General features: G+C 39.2%; 1 protein-coding gene across 11 annotated transcripts in view; it reads right to left on the reverse strand.

Annotated features, from left to right (window-relative positions):
- The window catches only part of TTLL7 (tubulin tyrosine ligase like 7), an 81,423-nt gene extending 57,346 nt beyond the window's left edge, over positions 1–24,077 (reverse strand). For 2 of the 11 annotated variants that reach the window (XM_069789088.1, XM_069789087.1), the window contains exons 1-6: positions 23,724–24,072; positions 7,086–7,339; positions 3,169–3,344; positions 2,886–3,014; positions 1,849–1,970; positions 1,067–1,134 (exon numbers count right to left, since the gene is read on the reverse strand). In XM_069789088.1, coding sequence (XP_069645189.1) covers positions 1,067–1,134; positions 1,849–1,970; positions 2,886–3,014; positions 3,169–3,193 — 344 coding nt within the window. In that variant the 5' untranslated portion in view covers positions 3,194–3,344; positions 7,086–7,339; positions 23,724–24,072. Of the gene's footprint in view, positions 1–1,066; positions 1,135–1,848; positions 1,971–2,885; positions 3,015–3,168; positions 3,345–7,085; positions 7,340–8,663; positions 8,923–21,926; positions 22,051–23,076; positions 23,098–23,723 lie in introns of those variants that run through there. The other 9 variants (XM_069789082.1, XM_069789079.1, XM_069789084.1 and 6 more) reach the window with 9 other exon arrangements.
- Positions 24,078–24,329: the final 252 nt, after the last annotated feature.

Consider the following 24,329-nt stretch of genomic DNA (forward strand, 5'->3'; position numbering starts at 1 on the left):
ACAGGGATACCACTGCCTACCAAGCCGACCAATGTTGTTCCACTGCTTCCAAGACCTCTCCAAATAGCTGTTTGCCTCCATGTGCTATCTCTGTTTTTATTTAGAGTTAAGTCTGGAAAGGGAAGTGAAAAGTGGTTGTCTAGCACGTATTGACACAAGGGAGTTCTGTCCCACGTGTAGGACATGTAGACACCATAGCAATGCACGTAATATTTGCATCATAATAGTTGCATACATTCTACATGCTGTGTGTTGTAGTTTCAAAACAGAAAAGGAAATAAAGAGAGAGAGAGAGAGAAAAGATATATCAATATTAATTACATTAATATATGAAAACAAATTCTGTTCTGGTAACAGGAAATGCAGTGTAGGTAACTTTGGGGACCAAAAGAGTAACTCTATCAATAATTGTTCTTTAAACTAATTTAGATTAGAAGAATCAAAATATTCAACACACATTTAACCCTAAACATTTCCTTATTACCAGACTGTTGAATCATTATTTAGTACTGTTTTCTTACAGGTCTTACTCACAGATTCTCAGCTAGGATAATTCCTCAGAACCCAGTTATTTCACTAGAGTGAGGAGAATTTATAATTAGACAAATGAGCCTCTCTGACTTATTTCTTATATAAACAGTAAGATGCTATACATTTTTTAAATTTGATATACACAAAAATATAGTCATTAATTATTTTAAACAAATAATATCCATCCACATACTAGTTATTTTTTCTGTTTTACCATTACAGGATATATGCCTGGGTGTATTATGTATTAAGTGTATTATACAATAATTTAAGGCTCTCCTACATTCTGCAATGCGTAGACAGAGAACTGAACCCACATCATTTTCCACTGAAGTCACCTGGAGAGATACAGTAGCCCACTCCAATGCTACAGATCCAGGACCAAAGCCAAAGCTATTAAGGAACTTTGGAAATTATTCTTGGTCATCTTATAGCCTCTTTGTAAAAATAAACAAACCTTACAAGCAATAGTTCAGTCTTGTACTGCATTAAATACTATGGCTGAAAAACTTCTTAATATTAAAAGAAAGATTACTTAGTCATGTTTCTTGCCAGAAAATCCTTTCTGCAGATCTCTCCCATTCCTGGAAAATGGTTGATTCTCTGAGGAAGGAGGAAAAAAAAAAAAAAAGAAACAAAACTTTTGTGGTACTTTTTAGTTTTCCTGGCATACCTAATACAATCATTTAAAATGTTCAACTGCGTGCTCAGGCAAACATAATTAGCGTTACACATAAATTATTTAAGATAATATCTTACATTATACTACGTATTCTTAGCAATACTGAAGATGCTGTAAGTTGTATTCTCCTCCACCAACATGAGTATGCCCATTGATTTCATTTCAGACATGAAAGGAGACTATAATACTCTTATTCACAAAGCTATCTAGGAACAAAGAATGCTATCACAAAGTAATGGTAAAAAAAGGAATCATTTATTCACAGACACTGTGGAGAGAGCTCTGCTTGTTAACTTACTGCTTAAAAGCAACTTAGAAATGATGTTTTGCATCTTCTTTCAAACTCCAATCACTCACAACACCCAACTAGCAGACAAAAGCATGAAAGAACTGCCCCAAATATTTAAACACCAGATTCTAAGTGGTATGAACAAATAACTCTGGAAAAGAGAATAAGATTTTAAAATATGTAGTGGTATAGCCTTATTGCACTCTGGTTGGTGGTGGTTTGGGTGGGGGTGGGGGGGGAGTGTCTCTCCATGGAAACATTAACTGGCCAGAAGTGGCACATTACTGAACGTTTCAGAGTGAAGCAGTTTACTGAAACACGTCAGAAATCCTAACTATCACTCTACCTGATAGTTCCGAAGTTCAGCAATCTTTTCTTGTTGCACAGCAGAATCACTCCATATAAGATTAGCCGTTTCATCTTCATCACGTGTTTTCACAAATCCCATTTCTCGTATTACCACACGTACTACAGAGAAATCACATACTTAAGGAATATTTTGAATCTCTAAAATAGATTCTTTTTCAAAATTTAAAAAAATCAATTAAGATTTTAAACACTTCCAATACTCAACCTTTTGTCCGAGAACAATGTTAGCATGCAAGCTATTATTTATCTTGCAATATTTCCATCAGTTGATTGCAAACCTGTCATTACAACATTACAGTACCTTGTACTGCAGCTGGAATCAGAGCACAACCACTGACGGGAACTGTGAAGAGCTTCAGGCACTCCACAAACATCTAGTAAAAGTCCACCTGCACAGCTTTTAGACTTAATCTTGGCTATCACATATGTTAATTTTAAAATACTGATGACTATAAGTGTCACTGCAGACAGAGGACAAGAATGCCTCCTTAGACAAGGTACAGTAGTTACAAAAGCAAATGCATAATTTTAATACAAAAAAAAGAGAAAAGACTCATTATGTGCCAGGCACCACTCAGGTTCTAGGAGAAAAGATTTTTCTGAAGCAGTCCCAAGCATCAAAATACAAAACATTAGTAGATTTTATTGAGAAACCTCCGTATAATAATTAGAGTATTTAACATTAAATTTACACTGTTCATCTTCCAAGGCTTTAAGTAAACTTCCAAACATATACATTATTCATAGAGGGGTTTTCCACAGCCTTCTTGATTACTTAAGTTTTTGCATTTCAAGGCCCTTCCCTGAGTAACAAATGGGGAGTAATAGATGCACAGTGTTCAAAGCTATCAACTCCATGTTACAAAAAAAAGAACAAAGGTTTCTTACAAAAGAAAATCCTTTGGAAATGTCTCACTGTCAGCTTCATACAAAGTCCATTAATTCACCCCATTAGTCAGTAATTTACTCACGTCAATAGCTATTAGGATGAAAACAAAATATGTAGCTTCCTACCAATTTCATATTTCGTGCCAGCGACATTTGCAGTGATGACTCCATTCTTCTTCTTTCTGACTTTCCTTTTAATTGTGCTTTGATAGGGCAGTTCCGAACTCAAAGTCAGAGGAGCAGTTCCATGGTTATCTTTGAAAAATAATGTTGTGACTGTCAATATCTTTGTATCTCAGATAACATACACAAATGAACTAAAAACACAAACATTTACTTTGTTGTAACTTAGAGGTACAAGTATAACGAATCATTAACAGGCTTTATTAAAAATCCAAGACTAGCATACCTCCCTCATTAGGCAAGGATGGCATTATAACCTAGGATAGTGCAGAAGCAGAGCCCAAATTTCGTTCCAAGTTCTCAGAAAATGATGGAGCTGTAAAAGCCAAATTATTTAAAGCTCCAGTCATACCATTTCAGTCTCTGGTTGTAGCAAATATTAGTTTTGGTATGGATAGATATCTGTGTTTAAAAAAAGAGAGAGAGAGAGAGAGAGAGACTTTGTTATAGAGAAATCCTGAAAGAATATAAACAACAGAAAACTAAATATGGAAATGCTTTTAATAGCAAGTCAAAAGTAATGCTTATTTTAAAAGACTGATCAAGTTATTGTAAATACAAAACTTTGTTACAATTCAATTGTTCTGTTTCTGGGAAAAAAAAAATTTTGCAGTATTAATTTTCAAAATTATATTACTTAATTTTCTTATTTTCATTTGTGTATGGGAGATTTGGGGCATGAAAATGGGTAACACTGAATTCAACCAATACTGCAAACTTTTATCTGCACAAAGTTCACTGAATTTATAGCAATTTTAAACCATATTTAAATTAAAAATTTAAAATCAGACACACTGTATTATGTGTTTTCAGGTACCAAATGGGAAATAACCGAAATCACCTTAATAATCTTTTTCCATTTTTCAACATTTTTTGAAGCAATTGTCCAATAATCACTTGGTAACACACAGCTGCAGTTTCATGACCACTTCATGACACAATGGACATAATTTCAAAGATACTTTGGGTTGGCAAGTGTCTAAATTATCAGTTTCTAAAAGGAGTAATTATTTGCATAAAATGATGTTTTTCATGTCTACACTAATGCAAAATTTCAAATTTTCTTCTCTATGAATACACTACGACATGTGAAAACCCCACATATTAAAAAGTTTTTTCAGTGCAGCTTAAACACATAAGAACAATGGGCTAAAATATTAGGGAAAAACTCGAATAAAATGCTTCTAAACACACTGATACATGACTTCAGGCATGCAGCACTGTTATAAACACTGCAAGGAAACAAACGCTGTCTTTGGCAGGCTGCCTCAAACAAATCTACAAGTTTTCAAAATGTACACAATATAAGTTACTGATTTTTAAATGCTTTAATTTCTTTTCTGCAATTTTATATGCGGCTAAAGTTCCTTACACTAGCTTTAAATTAGTTTATATTGCCACTGTGGTGATTGCAAAACTTATTTTAAATAGCTTTATATACAGCATGAGGAATTTCTTCTGCTATAAACAGCAGAAAATTACAGTAAAGACAAATTCAGCCATGACTTATGATGTGAAGTACATTTGATCATAAGATTGGACAAGATGTGCGTTAGCAAAATTATCAAAACATTTATAAATCCTCTTTGTGTGTGTGTGTGTGTGTATACACATGTCAGAGAGAGAAAGAGAGAAATACAATCATATTCTGGACAAGTCACCCTCTTGGTAAGAAAAATATAAAAGCAGATACCTTGAGCTGCAAGATCTTATTTCCTTTCAAGACAGAAATTTACCTTTAACAGTCCATTAACACAAAAGGGTAAAAAGAACAGATTATGGTTCTTTTATGACTGTCACCAATGTACTGTGGGCCAAATTCTGCTTTGTAATAAGACAACTAAATCTCCCTCATGTCCATTTAGTGGAGTGCCACAAATTAATACTAAAACATGACCCTGTGTATTTATCCAGAAAGTAAGAACAGATGTTTTATACACAGATACAATGTTCAACAGCATAGCAGTAACACCCAGCCATACCTACTTGCAAAGAACTTTGCTGAACCAGAACTCGCTAAGAAAATCCCCCCAAATTGAACTAGAAGTGGCAGGTCATTTTGAAGTTTTAATGTTTTGGATGCCATCATCTGAGAAGGTGACCCAAAAGTCCTCCTGCATGCTGGCCTACTAAAATTAGACACAGAGATGGGAAAGCAAAGCATTCATCCTCCTTAAAACCACTGTGAAGAAAAAGCAGTGCTGGGCACAATGACTCACGGAATATTGCATGTTATCTGTTTCTCAGGCTAAGAATACCACCAGAGTACAAGACATGTTTAGCTCCTGGGAATAATACTGAAGTACATCTGTTAGCCTATTAAGGACTTCTGCGCACATACACAAATGCCTAGCAGTTGTTCCTCCACTGTACTGGCTAAAAACTTTTAACAAATTTGGAAGACTGTCAAGATGACTAGTATTTCCCTGTGAGAAACACCAGCCCTTACTAATACAAGCTATGATGTGGTAATAAAAACCAAGCAGCTCACAGAGCTTTCATTGAGCTTATAATCACAGAAAAATATCTGCCCAAAGTTACTATAACACATTGCATTCTGAAGGTGGACCATAAAGCTCCAAATTGCACTATGTTGTTTTCTTTATATAGAAATTATTCTACTCTTTTGAGAAGAATACTCTTTAGGGTTTAAACAGAAAGCACCAACAATCAAGGTCCATGACTCTCAACCAGTCAACTTTTAGCACACATACATTAGTTGATGGTTAAGATTTATGGTCATCTGTAGAGTAATTCTATGGACAATTAGTAGTTTGGCCATATGGAAAACAAAGAATTTGGACTGACTAACTGTCACAAAAAGCTCTGCAAACTGATCACTGAAGGAACTCTTTTCTTGACAAGATTATGGATGACATATTTTTTATCATCACAGCTGAAGCATGCATTCCTCTAATGATGTCAAATCTTGTTACAAAGATACATGCTGTCTGTCAAATCCTGATTTAAACTGAATTCTTCAAAGACAAAAGGGATCATTACTGTACTCTGTATTCAAACTTACTCTAGGATTTCGACTTTTCACAAGCACTGTCCTATACCAATAAAGTTAAACTGTATTCTGCCTTAAGCTTGTATATAATTCAAAATAGTTTTACAACTGCTTCACTTCTCAAGTCGCCCATCTCCATACAACCATTTCACTGAATACCAAAACAGCAGCAGTTCTAAATTAGTAGTTTTCAAAAATATTTTACATAGGAAACAGTCCTTTCCTTCGATCGTATTGGAACCATCTCGTTTCCAAAGGGCAAATACAGGTCCAATGAAATTGGGCAGTCTCAGCTTTTCTTCCCACTAAGCCAAGTGACAGATGAGAGGTACAGCACCTCATCTGGGGAGAAAACATTACCCAGAGCACTAGCTGTGAGTTGCAGGCTAAGCCATGGGAGCAGTAGACATGCTCCTGCTTAGACCTCCATGCTTTTTATGTCCCCAGTGCAGTACCACGACAAGTTCCAAATCTGCAGCAAGAAAACCTAAGACCAGACTACTGAGGAAGCCACAATCCTCCCAAGCAAAATGCAACTGCTCCTCAGACTACACTTTAGATGAGCAGTTCTCTAACTGAGGGAACAGGTCACTTGGGAGAGACAGGAATACATCATTGAGAGCAATAAATGAAGGGCTGTAGCTGAGGGGAGGGAGCTGGAAGGAGAGGGGTGCACACTGACAGAGCACTGAGATTCAACGCTGCAATGCCACAGGCCCTGGCAGCCAAGAGCTCCCACACATCCTTCCTCTTTTTGACTTCTATACAGCAAAAATCACCCCAGAGTTACTTCATTCTCTGACCCAGGTCCTGATTTGTTACGATTGCCCAGCCCTACTCTCAGGTCAGAGCACAGCTGTCTCAGGGATGCTGAAGGAAAAAGACTTGCACGGCAGACTGCTTTGCAGGCAGCTTCCACCACCCCGACAGAATTGCCAGTTATGGGGCAAAGCTTATTGCAGGGCCCACCAGATCATGCAACAATAACGGCAGCAGCACTGTCAGGTTATGATTACATCAAATTCCGAGTCAGTTCTTATAACTGACAAGCTTTTACCTATAAAATAAGCATAACGTACAACCCGTGTTCAGCTACAACGAAGTAGAGGCATATCCCTCTAGTAACCTACCTGAAAGACCTGTTTCTAAGAGATTTCTTGTAATAATATGGAAGAAAATATTTTATTTCCAAACTGGAACTGACGGAGCTTGCTTAACCTTGGCAAGTCAGCTCTCTGGAATCTCTGAATTCACACGCAGACAGAAAAGGATTGCAGTTCCTGCCGTATATACCATTTCCCTCCTGAAATCATGACACCCACAAATGGGTAGAAGGTAGAATCGGTCATACCGATTCAAGCGTGGCTGAACAAAAATGGTTAACCTATAAATGGAGAAAGACTTGTGAAGAAGAAATGAATGCATCTTTATCAGGTTAGTACATTCTTACACAAACAAGCACTTTGAATAAAAGCGGGGGGGGGGGGGGGGGGGAGATGAGATGTTATCTTTACCATTGCCTGGCAAAGGTGTGAGAGAGCCAGCAAGAGAGATACACTGCGCACAATCCTGTCCTAGAAAGAGACAGAAGGGGGGGGGGGGGGGCCTTTTTTCCTCCAGGGACAGCAGGGGTAGGGTACTCTTGCTGCACAGGACAAGTTGCACACAGACAGGGACCACAGCAGATGCTTAAGTCCATCTAAGGGAACAGTTTGGGCAAGGTACAAGGGTGCCTCGGTGAAGAGCAGGGGACAGTGGGAAGAAATGGTTTCATATTTAATACAGTGATCCATGTTACCTTGATGACGAGTCGTAATATGTTGTAGAAAATTAAAAATTAAGAGTATTTTTTGCTGTTACTCAAATAAAGTGTATCATAAGAAATTAGTAAATTGCCCGAAAAATACTCTTCTAGCGTAGATTCTATAGAAGTACTTTTGAACAAATCCCTCTCTTATTTCTTAAGTTATTTGCTCCATACTGCTCACAAGTGACCTCTGCCTTTCACAGTCCTTCACTTTACATCCTGTTGCAGTGTGGAGCTGAAAAGATTATTCTGAATCTCTAAATAGGAATTGCATGCCATCAGACATTCCCCCCCCCCCAAAGAGTAAGCATCCCAGAAAAAGGTTGAATTAATCAGATCAAAATAGAGAAGGGGGTGTCAAACTCAAACTTAAAATAAAGGGTGCAACTTGAGAATCTATTCCAAAGAACACTCGAGTCAAATGAAATTCTTCAAGCTAACTGGGGTCATACCAGTAACTATGAAACTACTACTGTGTAACCTAACAAAAAGAGACTAGATTGCACATGCACATTTAAAATAGATTTGATCTAATTAATTTAAGCATTAAGAATGGTAGAATCATCTACTATCAAAACACTTCAGGTTCCAAAGCAGAGACAACACTGTATCACTCAAAGCACTGTTTTTAATGTGAACCTCTTCCTTCCTTCTAGCTATTGTGACACTACTGGTGACCAGTTTGAAAAGCTCCATGGGCTATGCATAGCTTAACTTTACAAATATGAACTGAAAACATGACTTCAGATCTTAAGCCATGGTACATATGACAAGATCTCTCAAAGACAACTAATATTTCTCAAGTGTCTTCCTATTTACCTAGGTGAAATAATACAAAAAACTAGTGTCAGCTTTATTTTTATTTCCTGCATTCTTTGTGTACAGACAAGTAATCATTCACCAACAGTGGAATATTTTAGAATAGATTTTAGAATTAGCAGACTGCTTTCCTCTGACCCCATTAGTGCAATTTACTCAGTGCTGTCAAAAGTGTCTGGAAATGCACAGTAGCTGGGAAAAAATCCACAAAGCTCCTGACATAAGGAGCTTTCACTCTGAAATGGAGACACACTGAAGATACAGTTACAGAACTTGGCAGATGACTACAGGGACGTAAAGACAACATCATAGCAATGCAATCCCCACTCCCCAATTACCTGGAAAATTAAAATAACAAAAAATTTCACAGAAACATGAAAAAGAAAGAAGTTAAAATAGTCTTCAGAGCATTGACCTAGGAAACATCCGAGTGCTGGTTTTTTCAATCTAACCTAAATAATTAAGGTTTTTGCTCCCTTTGATCTTAGAGTATGAAAATCAGCATACACCGTAGTGAGGGGTCTGCTATTTATTACAGTTACACAAAATTATAATCTACTGCTGATTTGGAATTAAGCTATAAAATGCAGATTCAAAATGAGATTAAGACATTAACAGAAATTATAATTGAGAAAAATGCCTTTTTCAGTACCACCCTCAAATAGCAAGGTAATAACAATTTGCAATAATTAAACTGCAGAATTAAAAGCCTCATACCCTTTCACAATTTTTTTTAATACACGTCTTGACAAAACGTATGTTGAAGTGTTCCTGTTACAAGCAAGCATAACCAAGCAGTTTTTCTGCAACATGCTAAAAGAACAATTTGGTGGCAAGTTCTCACTCCTACAGAGAAATTCTAAATGCAAAAAGCAATCCTCATTTTGAGGCTCAATGTGTCAAAGTTATAAGCTTGTTTTTAAAAGGCTATCTGTCAGCTGGCTTAAAAACGTATACACATTAGAGTTTGGTTCAAAATATTCTGAAGTTAAATGAAATCTATTAATTTTAACACCCTTCGCTCTCACCATCAAATCACATGAGATGTTTATTCAGCAGTTCTTTCAGATGAAGTGAATGTTCAGAGTTCTCAGGTGTGTGATTTGCTAAATGGACAGCTACAAGCTACACAAGAATACAAACAGGATGATTTACACAACTTTAAACTTTTTTGAATTGTGCAGCTCTGTAAAACAATTCTCTGAAGTAGTTCATCCAAATGGCCAGCATTTCTAAAATTTCCAAAATTTATCTGAACTACCCAAATGACCAAACCAAGCTATGGTAACAGCACTCTACCTCTGAATCCATAAATTAGAGATACTTTAGTGAGTTTAACCTTACAACTGCCATTTCCCACTCAAGAACCCAAACAGCAAAGGCCCTAGAATCAGTCTTAGCCTTATGCAACACAGCTTATATAATAATTTTACAACGCCTATTTAGTAATATTGAAAGCATAAACTATCCTGACCCTTCCACTCTACCTTCACAACACAGTGCAAAACAGTGTGCATCACAGTTATGAACCCGTATCTTTTGCTGGACAACATGAAAGATGTGTTATCTTAAGCAGTTTGAGTCTGGTGAGAAGATGACCCTTCGGTGCCAGCTCTACCACTCAGCCACGCATGTCAGCACAGAGCCTCGGGGGCTCTGCAGTCTCACTTAATGGGAGATTTTCTTTTGGTCTTTCCTGACTTTGCACTTCGCAGCTTTGGGTTGAGTTTTTTCATTGTTTATTATCACAAAAGGTCTATGAAGTGGTAAGTATATATCCCTGATTCAGAAAACAGGAAATGTATTAGAAGCTGTTAAGATGGTGGAACTGTCACAACATGAGAGTTTCAGAGGAATTAATCATTTCCTACTCACAATATACAGAGATCAGAATTGAGCACAGAAGCAATTTTTTTTTCTGTTCAGTGTTATCTTGAAGCAATATTGCTTCTGTTTGCATTCATCCATTTTCCAAAAGGAAACTTCAAATCCTTGGCCAAATTTAAATCAGTGTCAAAGCTTTCAAATCTGAAGATTGATCTTCTCTTTAAAAAAATGACCTCCAAAGTGTCTTTCATAGCAGAGCACACAATATGACTATTTGTTGGCTCATTCTCACCCTTCAAAAGCCCTTTCTAATGTGATAACATATTTCAGACTGTTAGCAAATTGAGTACTATAGAGTTTCATAGTTGTGTTCTGAATATTGAAAGAGAGCACCATCAAAGAAGGCAAGACAGAATTAGAAGACTACAATAAAAAGGACAATGCTTGAACCTTTTTCTTGTTCAGTAAAACATAGGAAATATATTAATTGACAAGGCAAGTGAAAAGAACTTGTATGATTTACAAATCAATAATTCATAAATAAAATGCAGGGAACTTTTAATAAACATCATTTAGCATTCATAATGTCAAGGAAAAATATTGACAAAATAGCTCATACAACCTGAAGTGTAACCATTTTTTTTATACAGTAAAACCTTAATTTCAGACAATACATACCTGCATCACTTGCTGCTAAAAAAAAATATCAGCTTTAATGTTCTACTCTCTGTCAGCAAAAAAGCATAGACAATGCTTAGGTCTCATACCACCGTTCACCACCTCAGTAAGTGTTGATAACACCATAGATCAGTCAGCAGGACAGCATTTCACTAACTTTAGAACAGAAAGCATTTCTAGCTCCTGTTCACAGTAAGTTCCACTGAAGACTGCTGGATGGAAACCACTCTATTTATTGTAACTACCTAACTCAGCAACACCAAGAATCATTCCACCTTCATTTAAAATAGCATTGGAGTGATGTAGGCATTTTCAGCCTAGAAACATACACTATGTTAGAGCGCATTGGCCACATCAGCTCTGCAAGCAACAGCTGAGTGGCATACCTACCACCCACAGGAGGGCTAGATGCCCGTCACCTCAAATGAAGCATTCCCTCTAAAACAAACAGCTGAAGGACCCTTGTTTGATTTGTCTTGGGGAACATGAGTGCAGGAAGCCATGCTGACTGCCAGACTGCTGCACACAAAGGGCCAACGCTCTTTGTGGTGAGACAGCTATGGCCACTAATGAAAGAAACAGAGATGATAATGTGCAATAATGATTATGTGTAATAGTAATATTGAAGTCTGATATCAACCATGTGGTTTTGATAGGGGAAAGGGTAAACAAGAGAGAGTTAGGAGAGGAATTGAGTTGGGGCACCTGTGGAAACATCTCTGCTCTACTTTTGACTTTGCAGTGTGCCATCCATGCTCTTCATTACAGCATGTCAACACACACCAACATATATCACAGGGTGTTTTAAATTGTGTACACCACACACTAATCACTGCTGGAATTAAACTATTCCTTTCTTTTTCTATGAAAAAAATCTTCTCAAAAGATCTATTTCTCTAGCAAGAGCTAGAGATCTTCAGGATCTACAAGATAGAACATTTTAACGTTTTACATATATCAGCATAGTTGTCTAACAGAAAAAGCACTAATCCTTTAATGAAGCTGATATATTTGCAGTGATTCATTGTATTATAAATAGCCCTTGGGAGGGAAACTTACTAAGGATGTCAGGAAATAAAAAAAAGGGGGGGCTATCTTTAGAAGGTTCCCCCTCACACATCAAATTCTTCCTCCCTTGCTTCAAGTTGTTAGCATTGGCTTGGTATGAAAACAGTCTCAAGTTCAGGGAAATAACACCACAAACATGGTTAAAATCATTTCTACAGGCCTCTGTATTGCAAGAGCCATGCCTTAGCCCCACATGAAGTCTGACCCATCTCATCTTATATTTTACAGGCCTACGATTCATAGATCTATTTCAGCATCTCTAGAAACAGACTGCGGTCATCACACACGGCCCACAACAACTCTGAGGATTACATGATCCTAATTCACATGCTGCCCCATAACAATGTTTTCTAGTTTAGCAACAAGGATGACACTCCCACAGCAGCCTGAAATATAAATTGGCAGACAGTAGCCTGCTTTTTCAGCACCTGATGTGCAAACATTAAACAAAAATCAGGCCTTGAATAAGCCACCCAGTGTACTCACAAAAAGCATCTATTCAAAGTCTTCTTGACCATGAAAGTACAAGAAAGATGCTCTTACGTGATGACCAAATTGTTTATCACATTATACTGACACTTCCAACTATGGATCAATTTGCTCGGCTCCACTGGGAATATTCATGTGCTTGTATGAGGGTTGGTAGACCTCAAATATTTTAATGACTGTGCCATATACTTCTACTCTGTAAAGAATAAATGACAGTCAGAAATATTCACAGCTGGCCAACAGTATCACTAAGACTACTGCAACCAACACTCGGTGCTAGTCATATTTTACAAACAGCTGATAAAGTCACCCAGAAACTCCAGCAGCTAAAGAACATTTCAGCAAAAACATGCTTTCTTCCCCACAGCTTTTTGAGGGTCATTGAGGTACCACTGATTTGAAAATATTTTTTGCAAATGAAAACAGGAGAAAATCATCAGTTTCTAAAGTATGCAAGTCCTCAGAAGCTTCTCTAACTGGAATTGACCTGATTTATAAAAATTCCTTTAAAAGGCTGGATTGGCTCCAAACCCTCTGTGTCACGCTATTTTTATCCATTCTAGGGGATCTAAATAGAGTCACTATTCTCATCAGTAATGAGATGAGACTCCAGTATCCTACTATAGGAATATTTTGTGTATCTACTGCTCACCTGTAGAGAAATACAGCATGTAGTCAGAAAGCCTAGAAAAATAACATGCCTTAAATATTGACCATAAATTGAATACTTTATATACCCAAAACAAGAAAGAAAAATGAAGTGCATCAGACTTTATATACGCTAGCTTTAATTTTTTCCTTAAAAGAACAAGGCATGACAGTAGCCTACCAAAAAGTACTTTTCTGGGATATGCTTGAACTCAGGATCATAATAATGTACCTTCTGAATGATAAGTACAGCATGACCGATGCAACCCTGTAGTATTGAACAGTTTACTTATTGAGTAATCGTACATTGCCTCTGAGCTACAGAGACCATACTGACGATGGCATCATAGCTTTTAATGTAGTTTAAAATAACTCCAAAATCTGAGGAAATAACTGCCCTAAGCATGCCTATTTGCCTTCATGACTTTAATCACAGCAGCACCACAGTTCCAAGTTTGGAACAGTATCACAGTTAGTCCTGTCCTCATCCATCTTGGTCAACTCCCAAAAAGCAACACTTAAAAGCAATTGGCTCTAGAGTGTGTGTTTGGTTTTTGGTTGGGGTTTTTTGTGGGTTTGTTTTGTTGTTTTTTTTTAATAAAAGGCATTGTTGGTTAAGAGCTACACTTGAGAAATGTACTGAAATAAAAGTCCTCAGCCAGAGGCTAGAGCAATGGGATATTCAATTCATTTAGCAGGGCTCAATTTGATTTTTCATTGCTCTAATCTTGTATTTTTTAAATGTGCATTCTTAATAAAGCAAAAAGGCATAAATTTACACAGTCAAATACATGCTGGCTGCAAAGTTACCTGGTTTTCAAATATTCAAAAGAAACAAATACATTAATTTCTTATGATGTTATAGTAACACACACCATTACCACCCAAAATAAAACATGATTGAGAACTGATCCACATACGGTTTTTTTATTCATCATATTATCTTAGGCTGAAAATTACAATGTTTATTGTTTTGTGCTTCTGAATCTCTCAGACATATCACACCCTTCATACTGTAGAAGAATTTTTTGTAGCCACAGAGTATTATATTTACCTGATAACCACAGAAAAGGAAAAAAGAAATGCAACAAACTGAGACAAATGCATTTATAAATACAGATGTATGGAAAAATTATAAAACACCTATTAACCAGAAGAATAAATCTTTCAGTAAATGCTTAACGCAAAGTGTTAGTACAAATGAGAATGAAGGAGACCATTGATAATCCAAACAGAAAGAAACGGAGAATAAATTGGGATTCACAGCTGGTTACTGATACAGCAACTCTGAATATTATCTCACAAATATGAAACTTCTTCTGAATTTTTTATGCTCCTTTGATTGCTCAGATGAAGAAAGAGCTTTTCTCCAGGAAATTTCCCAGTTCCATCATTTGGAAAAAATGTACGCAAAGTACAAAATTTGTGTAAATAGTGTAAATGAGATCAAGCCATATGTAACAGGATCTTCTCTGTAGTCCAGTGAATTAAATATAGACATTTCTATTGACTTTTGCAGACATGTTATCAGTGTTTCAGTTCCAGAACAGCCCTGCTGGTGGCACAGTTCAGGAACATAATTAAGACACAGACTCATTTGGTAACAAGACCAACCCATGTCTCCCAGGTCAAAACTACAGTCCATTTAAACCAAACCTTCATCACAGTAGAGATTACAGCTAAAAATAACTGAGTTGCCTCTGAATTTCTCTCTTTCTTGAGAAAGATTACAAGCTTCAAGTATCACTTTCAGACCTGCTTGGCTGTCTAGAGGCAGTCCTTCACATTTCATAGCTCGTGTGGGATTCACAGGTTCAGAAACAGCGATAATTGTGCAGGTGATATATAGATATATCACCACAGAAAAAGCTTCATGCTGTTCTCCAGAAGCATATTTTGTCTAGCTAATGCATCAAGATCTACTGTATTCAGAAGGTGCTCCTGAATCCAGTTCTCTCTTATAAGGAAAGATAAACTACAAGCTCAAGGATGGATGAGAAAGAGCATAAAAACAGAGAAAAGGAGCAAGAACCCTGGAAAAAGAACTTATTCCAAAATATGTGGTGGACAGAACGCATAAGCATTCAAACTGAAGGCAATGTATTTCAATTAAAATAGTCTGCAATAGAGAGCAATAGTTGGGGGGGGGGGGAACACTTTAGCAGCAGCATGTGGCAGGATGATATACCAAATTCTTCTGCATACAAATTACTGATAAGAGTGCAGAATGTTTATTTATCATGTATTTAACTGACGAGATTACACGCTGTAGAATAAGCAGTCATACCAGGGCCTCCTACTGATATGGAAACAGATTTAAAATAATTCTGCAGTAGAAGTAGCAAAATGAAATCACTTACTGTTAGTGTTGCATTGCTGAAACTATCTGAAGAGTCAGCCCTCTGGAAACAGATTTTTATATCAATAATTGACAGCTGATACAGTTTCAGGCAGTGCTAGTACACCAGGGAAAGACATGCTGCAGCAGCAGCTCCTTCCCATTTAGCCTATCCCTAGCACTTTTTAGATCTCTTTCTTAACCCTTTCTAGGTATTTTCTCCCTGTGTTTTGGGTGAAAAGAGAAAGGCATGATACATGTTACAAGAAAAGAACGCGTTATTTCCCACTTTACTTAGAGTGTGGCAAGAGCCGTGGGAAGAAAGTCAGTAGGATTTAGTCATAACAATAAGCTAAAGAGAAATAAAATCTAAAAACAGAAAATGACTCAGTGGCTGGGAAGGAGCTATACCAGAGACATGAGGTACTGTAACCAGAACAATCATTTCTCCAAATGTAGAATTAAGAGGTCAAGACCACAATAACATAAAATAATAGCAGAGAAGTAAACTAAAGATGAATAGTTTATAATTTGCTATAAGAAAAATGGTTATGATTCTCTTCCAGCCTTGTACCAATGAGATTCGGGTTTTGAACTCAAACCTATTTGGTTTCAGTGAGGCCAGGATTACAACCTTATATAGCAATTTTTAAACCAAATGAAATCTTAAGTGAAGTAATGGAAAGAGAAATGTTACTTCCTTTCCTGGGATAACTCTGTAGTATTCTGAAACCATTCACATTTCTTAAATTTGGTTGTTTTCTTTTACAACGTCAATTTATATCAACAAGAAATTGTTTCCTGACATCATTTTACAAGATGACTTTTCTTTGTTGTATTATTTTTCTTTTTGCATTAAGAAAAGATTGGTCTGATCTGACAGCTCAGTACATTTTAATAAGGGTGGACTGTGGACCACGAAAGCCATATGACAATAAAAGGTTTGGAAAATTCTTTTGTTGTGTTCTGTTGTGAAATGGGTTATTTCTCCTCACAGGAAAAAAAAAAAAAAAAAAAACCACAACCTGAAGAAAACCCTGGAGAAATCGACTGCACTCTATTCTCTTGTGGCAGTTTTACAGCAGTCAGGTCCACTGCATGTGCCAGACAAGACCAACTGTACCGCTACTGTCACACCTGTCCTACAAAGGCAAAATATTGTGGAGAGCCAGATTCTAGTGAGAAGGAGAAGGATATTTTCACATAAAGTGTTTGTAGTCCTCCTAGCTGTAGTGCCATCCTTCAGGAATCATACACAGGTAGAATGAAGCTGGGAGCTGAACGTGCAAAGGCTACAATATACGTAAAAGACATTTCCTGTTACTTCCTCCCCCCTCCTTAGTTTACAAATCATAAGAGTAGATGTTCTCTCTGAACACAGAGAATGTCTCTCTTGCTTGCCTATTCAAGTGAAACAGAAAATCAAACAAATGTGCACATTTGCACCGTAAGTACTAAGAAGTAAGGCTCTGAAAATTCAATAGCTCTACCACAGTTTGTTGCCATCTTCCCCAGTATAAGTATGGTTCTCCCTTTAACACAAATCAGTAGGGAAAAACACTACAATGAAATCCCATAGATGACACTGGAAACACATTTACTCCTCAAATATAAAGATACAACAGTGGATTCATCTGTATAAATGTAGACCCCTACAATGTAGATTTTCAGCTGGTTTCTCTGGGCTGCCTTCACAGACAGCCTACATATAGTCCATGTAAACAGCTGCAGGTATCTGGATTGTAGTCATATAAACATTGGTGAGATAAATCCCATCCAAGTTGCCCAGCATGAAAATCTCACTTTACTTAAACAAAAAATGACCAAACAACAAAAAAAAAACCCCCACCCACCAAGGATTAAGGCTTCTACTTGGGCCATGACTGGACAGGTACATCTTCCAAAACTAAAGAAGAGATTAATTCAAGGACTTTGAAACAATGGGAAATTACAGGAGGAAACTCAGTGTAACCGAGACACAATTTCCTGTGGAATCACAGAATTGGGAGTGAAATCTGGACATGTCTCCTGAAGTCTCTTCCCACAGATGACTTTTCTGCATGGCTCCTCATACTGTCTTGGTTGCAATTTTCTTAACCTCCAGCTGTTGCAGAGAGTCAGCCTCAACTGGACCATTAATCTATTATCCTCAAACAGCTGGAACAGCATTATGCATGCATGTCCCACAACTGACAGAGAGGTATTTCTTCTTTATCAATGAAACTAAATGGTGTCCTGATTATCTATCTGCATTAGACATTCTCAAACACCCACTCACAAGAATGTATCTTCTTTTTTATTTTCATTTCTCATAAATTTTATTTCATTTTCTCAGAAAATATCAAAGACTTGCTTCCTATATGTGTTTGTATTCCTCAGTGTCGCTTTTGGCAGAAAGGCCACAATGCCCTTTCATTGTCTCTTCATATCTAGAGGCAACAGAGGAAAGTAATGTTACAGGCCTTTTTAAGTGACTGCTTGAGGTCATTAACTGCATCATTTCTCAACTGGTGTCCGGAATTTCAAATCCAGCTCTGTATTGTTCCCTTACATTTCTTCTACTTCTTCACTTGTGGATGCTGCTCTGGGTCAATATGCTACGAGATTCCCAACTCTACTAAAGACCTTGCAACAGTCCAAAACAGCACTGACTCTGTCTCATCATGCAGTAACACTTTATTTTACTGACTGAATATATCCTCTCCATCCTCAGAAACATTCTTTTCAGCAAATGCTTCCATTTTTAAAATTGTACAAAATGTACCAAAGTCATGTTCTCACATCACTCTTTTTCATTTTTAAGCAAAAAAAAAATCTTTTATTCAAATTAATGCCTAATTGTTAATGCTCACTATTAATTTATAGTCTTTCAAAGACTTCAGGTTGACATAAAGATAAAAAGTTAGGATAATATTATATCCCTCTAAAAAGCCACATGAACTAAAATGTAATAAAAAAGGGTGGTTTTTCCTGGGTGAATAAATTGCACATCTTCCAGACCTCTTCCATCAATAATTCATACAAAGTGTTTTAGCACATTTCTCCCACCCCCCACGCCACCAAGATAAGCTTGGAAGGATAAAACAATATAACAAATTCACAGAAATTTCATGTTCAATGAACACTGAACACATGACAACCACCCAAAAAAGCCAAGAAAACGCAGACTTCCATCACATAGCACTATTCTATATTTTTCAAGAAAAGTCCATTCTGAGCAAGCAAATAAGAGCAATTTCCCCATCAAATCTCACAATCTTCTGCCCTGTCAGTCCACTCTTTTTTGTGTTCATAAACAGTATATAGATCTTTGCCTCTTCACCTGCATGAATTCAGTATTAAACATCCTATTTCATTTTCTCATGCTATACTCCAACGCTTCCACTGCACCCTACAGAGATATTACTGTGCTGGTTTTCAAGGGCTAAAAATAAAACAAACACATGTCAGCCCAAGGACAAAGTTGGAAGGAAACATACTTTAATGTAACCAAAGAAGAATATATTTAGCATTTTGCTACTAAGCAAGGATGAAAATAAACATGTCAACACATCACTCTGTCTAACTGTGAAGCCCACGCCCCACTCAATTCTTTCTGCAGCATTTACTGTATATGAAAAGTGGATTTAGTCTTTCTTTCTTCTTAAGAGTGACTGTTAGCACTCTGTTACAACTGCTGGCCAGAAGGGGCATCTGAAATGCAGCGCAAAGCACTTCTATCCTTTTAGGCACTCAGTTTTTCTATCAATTAACAGTACTGTAGCCATCTAAGGTGCATTTGATCAGTGGTGCATATTAGACTTCAATCTGGAATCCTTCCAAAACCAAGTACAAGCATTAAGTGGGAATTGACATGCCACTCGCTCCACAGAAAGGAAAGTGAAAAGTGAGTCCTAAACCAGAATGTTGTTTTCTTTTGCATTTCTTTCATTATTGTTGTTGATTTGGGCTCTCCATAAAGCAGTACTGTTTCTGTGTCCACAGAGATCAAGAAAACCACATGATTATATTCTTAAATATTGCCTTTGAAGCAAAGATATTTTTTTAATGAATACCTACATTTTTAACATTTTAAACTATTTGAACATATATTTTTAACATTTGAAAAAAATATTATAACTGTATATATTGCTCTTCATTTTGGAGTTCCTGTATTCTGGTTAAAACTGATATTGAAGGCAAGAACCATTATGCCTGCTTTATTTAGTCCTTTAAAACACAAACCCAAAAATTTGTTCTAAGTTAGAGCTTGTTTCCTCATGTACAGAATTCAAGGCAAGAGCAAAAATGTTGATAAATGAGTACAAATTAATGTAGTATTTTAAAACTATTTTGAACAGCTGTACAAACATTTAAGAGAGAAGGCAAGGAAGAACATTGGGAACAAGCTAAGACTTCAACCCCTACAGAACCTGTAGGTTCCTGCATCCATCACCACAAAGAAAAGTATCTGGTAGACTGAGGCATTATGGAACCTCCTGGTCTGAAAGAGCTTCTGGCTCCAAGAGTGGTGCTACTGTGGAACAGAAAGAATTACTCCAATACCAAACAGATTCAAAGGTTGACCGCTTCAGTATGTCACAACATTTTTTTCTCCCATACCCATTCTCAGTTACAGATGATTCTCTTACCCATCAGTGTAGTAGACATCAATAAATTCCATTCTAAATTTAAAATACATTAGTATTTTAAATATTAATGTTAAAAAGGTTCATTGGTTCCAGTAAACTTTAAAGGAAGCTCGTAATGTCTGCAGAAGGAGTAGCTGCAAAGTACCATTCTGGCAGGGTTTTAGGTAAGCATTAATGGAGCTCTAAAGAGCTTCCTCGTGCTTAATAAGGGCCACTTAATCCTACTGCTGGAAGTCAAACTGCCCCAGTTGTGGTGATGGATGCAGGAACCTACAGGTTCTGTAGGGGTTGAAGTCTTAGCTTGTTCCCAATGTTCTTCCTTGCCTTCTCTCTTAAATGTTTGTACAGCTGTTCAAAATAGTTTTAAAATACTACATTAATTTGTACTTATTTATCAACATGTATAGAAAATGAAAGTGAATCTGAAGCTAAATATTCTAAAGTTCACAAAAGAAAAACAAAATCCAGCTAATATTCTCCAATACATATGCTATGGTACTTGCAATGAATTTTCTTAACTTTGACAGTTTGTATGCATCTTTCCAAATAAAATGAACTCCCCCTATCTTCCTATAGACTTTATCCCTCTTTTACAAAAATATGACTATTCCTTCCCCCCTCAGATCAATATAGAGTCACTGTGTCAACTCTGGATGACAGAAACATCTCATCAAACAGTAAAAGACTGACAAGCATTCATCCCTTTCTTCAGGGACTGGCACCAAGCCTATCTATACAATTCAGTGTCTTTATGATTCAGAATTGGCCCATAAGTCACAACACTTCAAGGCAGTAGTAACACTCAATATTTTCTGAAGATAACACTCAATATTTGCAGAAACTTACAGATATGAGAAATAAGCATTGTTGGTTTCAATAAGCTGTCTTTACACTGATGAAATTATAGCACAAAACCGAAAAATATTAGTGACTCACATATCAAAAAATTATCTTGCAACATGTTGTCATGCACATTTTTAAGGACAAGACAGAAGCTTTAAAAAGTAGCTGCAAGGGAGCTTGGGAAATGTTATCAATTTCTCTATTTCAGACATTAAGATTTCATTTCAATTTCCTTGTTTTTGTAAGGATTTCCATCCTTAAACTAATAATGTGTTCTGAATGCATATGTGACATCCGCAGGTATCTATTAAATGCAAAAACACTGCTTAATACATTAAAACATAGTGAAGAAAAAAAGCCCAGAACATCAGAAAATGTGGAAGTTCAAGAAGTGACTCATTTACCATATGTATCCTACAGCGATCTTTAAAACTTATAATAAATATCCACAGATAGAGATTCAAATCAAGAAATCATATTTCCATCTTTCTTGATGCTGACAATTCAGAGCAAGCACATTCAGCAGTCAGCATTAGTCTGCCACATTTCACCTTCAGAAATGTATTTATGGCTTTCATTACCAACATACAGTATTATAAAGATCTTCGAAAAAATCCTAACTATACAAAAGATTGCAAGATGGTTTAGTGTCTACCGCTTGTTGACCAATTCATCTCCCAGTTCTTCACACTTGGCCACAACTTAATCTACGCTGCCAATTTAACACTGTCAGCTTTGGAAGAGCGTGGGAACAAACCCTTATTTGATTGCAAACCTGAGCCTCAGATTACTAAAATGATTGCTAGATTACTGAAATAATTACCTAATAACTGCTGACAGGCTTGATCTCCTGCCCTCTTCTAACACTCCCAAATTGGTGGGCAGATCCCTTTGGAAGTATGTGGAATATATCCAGATCATCAGAAACATAGAAAGGGGGTGTTTTTCTAAAAAAAAAAATTTTAAAAAAAATTGGCAACTATGGTTCTAGAATTTCTTGCATAATATTGCCAATACCTACACATAAAAACACATTCTTTCCTTATGAAAGAAATTCCATATTCTGTCTGAAATAGCTCATGCAATTTTCTGAAGCTTTGTAACATTTGTCTTCAGAGAATCTGGCTTCAAAAATAATACTTCCATATGTCAGTGTAGACATTATATTTACTCACCATGTAGGAAAACCCCTGGCATAATAACTGCTTCTGTCATTTTTTTGTTCGAAGTAGCATTGACACGTATCCTATTTCTATTAAAAACTACATTCTAGTACTTAAAACAGAGGCAAAAGCTTCTACTGATGACATGCCACGCCACTGTATATTTTGAGATACTCTGCAGAATTTGGGGAACAACCAATTCCCACACAGAAAAGTGCTTCTAGTCTTTCAATTGTGGAAATAACCAGCAGGATTTCTCCAAGTATTGTTTGGATAGGTACTAACAGCCTGGAACATAAAATTAATGAAGGATTTATGCAGAAAAGTATACTGAACCAGGGTGCGGGGGAGGAAGTGTTGCTTGGTTGGTTTAGGGTTTTTCTGAGAAGGAGCAAGATCTAAATTTGGTACTCGAACTGCAAACACATAAGGCAGGCACAAGAGTGATCAATACTGAGTCCTTAAGTCAGCTTCACAGAGTTCAGCGGTGTGTTCAAATTCCAGCATCAATTGCTCTTCGCTTTTGCTTAAAATTATGTGTGGTTTCAATAGCAGAAATTCAAAAAGATCCCACAGATTACGGGCTTCCAACTAAGCACAGGAAGAGATCTGACTTGCATCTCCAGAGATTTAACTTGTTCTACATTTTGGCCTCCACTGGGTACCACTGCCAAGAGACGATCCCATTTCAACCTTAGCTGTCTCCGGAGAGACCTGGCCGTACGTGCGATACGACCCGCACAGACGACGGACTCCGCACGCAAAATTTGACGGGGGGGGGGGGGGGGGGGGTGTCGAGAAAAGGAATACCTTTAATCCTGAAACGCCTCCTTCCTCCTCACACTGCGCCAGGCAGGCAGCTATCCTCCCCTCCCGACGCGAGGGCTGCCCGCGGCATTCACGAAACTTCCCGAGGGGCCGCTGCCCGCCGGCCCCGCGCGCTCCCGCCCGCACCGGCGCCGCAGCCCCGCGCTGCCCGGGGCCCGGGGCCCGGGGCCCGCCGCCCGCCGCCCCGCCGCGGGACCCAGCTGTGGCACCGGGGGCTGGCTCTGCGGACGGCACTTCTCCGCAGCCCGCACGCCCTCGGGCCGGGCGCCCGAGAGGCTGCGGGGGCCGGCGGCCCTTCCCCGCGCTCCCGCCCCGGAGCATCGCCCCGCAGCCGGCGACCGACCCCGCTCCGGCACGGCTCCAGGCGGGACCCGCACCCCGCGGCCGCCCAGCGCCCCGGCCGGCTCCCCGCCGCCCGCAGTCCCCAGGCTGGGCAGGGCCGCCCTTCCCCGCCGACCCCGCCTTCGCGGGCGGCGATGCTGAATCACGACGGGCGGCCGCTCCGCCGCCTCTCCCCGAGGCGGCCCCCGCGGGCGGCAGCCTGGCCCCCCGCAGAGCGCGGGGAGGCGGCGGGGGAGGCGAAGCGCGGGCGGAGAGGACGAGCGCCCCGCCGCTCCGCTCCCCGTTACCTGGCGGGGCGGGAGTCGGGAGGACCCCGAGAGCTCCGGCCCTCCCGGGCGGCGCGGCGGGGCCAGGCCGGGCGGAGCGGAGCGTGCTGCGCCTCACGGGCGGCGCGGCGGGGCTGTCCCGGGCGGCAGCATCCGAGCCGGCGCCTGCCGAGCCGGGCACTAGCGGGAGGAGGAGCGGGCGCTTACGGCGGGGAGCTGGGAGAAACCATTTCCCCCGCGAGGGGGCACCGCCGGTGGCCGGCCAGGCGGGGCGGGGAGGACGGGCCCTCCTCCCACACAGGTAGGTGCGAGGAGAGCGCCTGAGGAGCGGCGGGCGGCGCCCGCCCAGCGGGGCAGGCGGCGCCGGCGGCGGGGGCCAGCCCTCCCCAGCTGCCGGTCTCCCCCCCTCTCCCCCCAGTCGCGGTGGGAGCGGCCCGCGCTGTCTCCCTGCCCGAGGACGCGAGCAGAGGACTTGGCAACGGCGCGAGCAGCGCCTCGCCAGCCCGGGCCGGGGCCGGCGAGCGGCCGCTGTCGCGTAGGCGCGCTCCCCTCGGGGCAGGGCGCGGCCGCCTCCCTTCGGCCCCTCAGAGCCGCGCCTCCCGGCCGCCGCGGGGCGAGGGGACCCGG

This window comes from Haliaeetus albicilla, chromosome 8, assembly GCF_947461875.1.
Source record: "Haliaeetus albicilla chromosome 8, bHalAlb1.1, whole genome shotgun sequence".
Lineage (NCBI taxonomy): Eukaryota > Metazoa > Chordata > Aves > Accipitriformes > Accipitridae > Haliaeetus > Haliaeetus albicilla.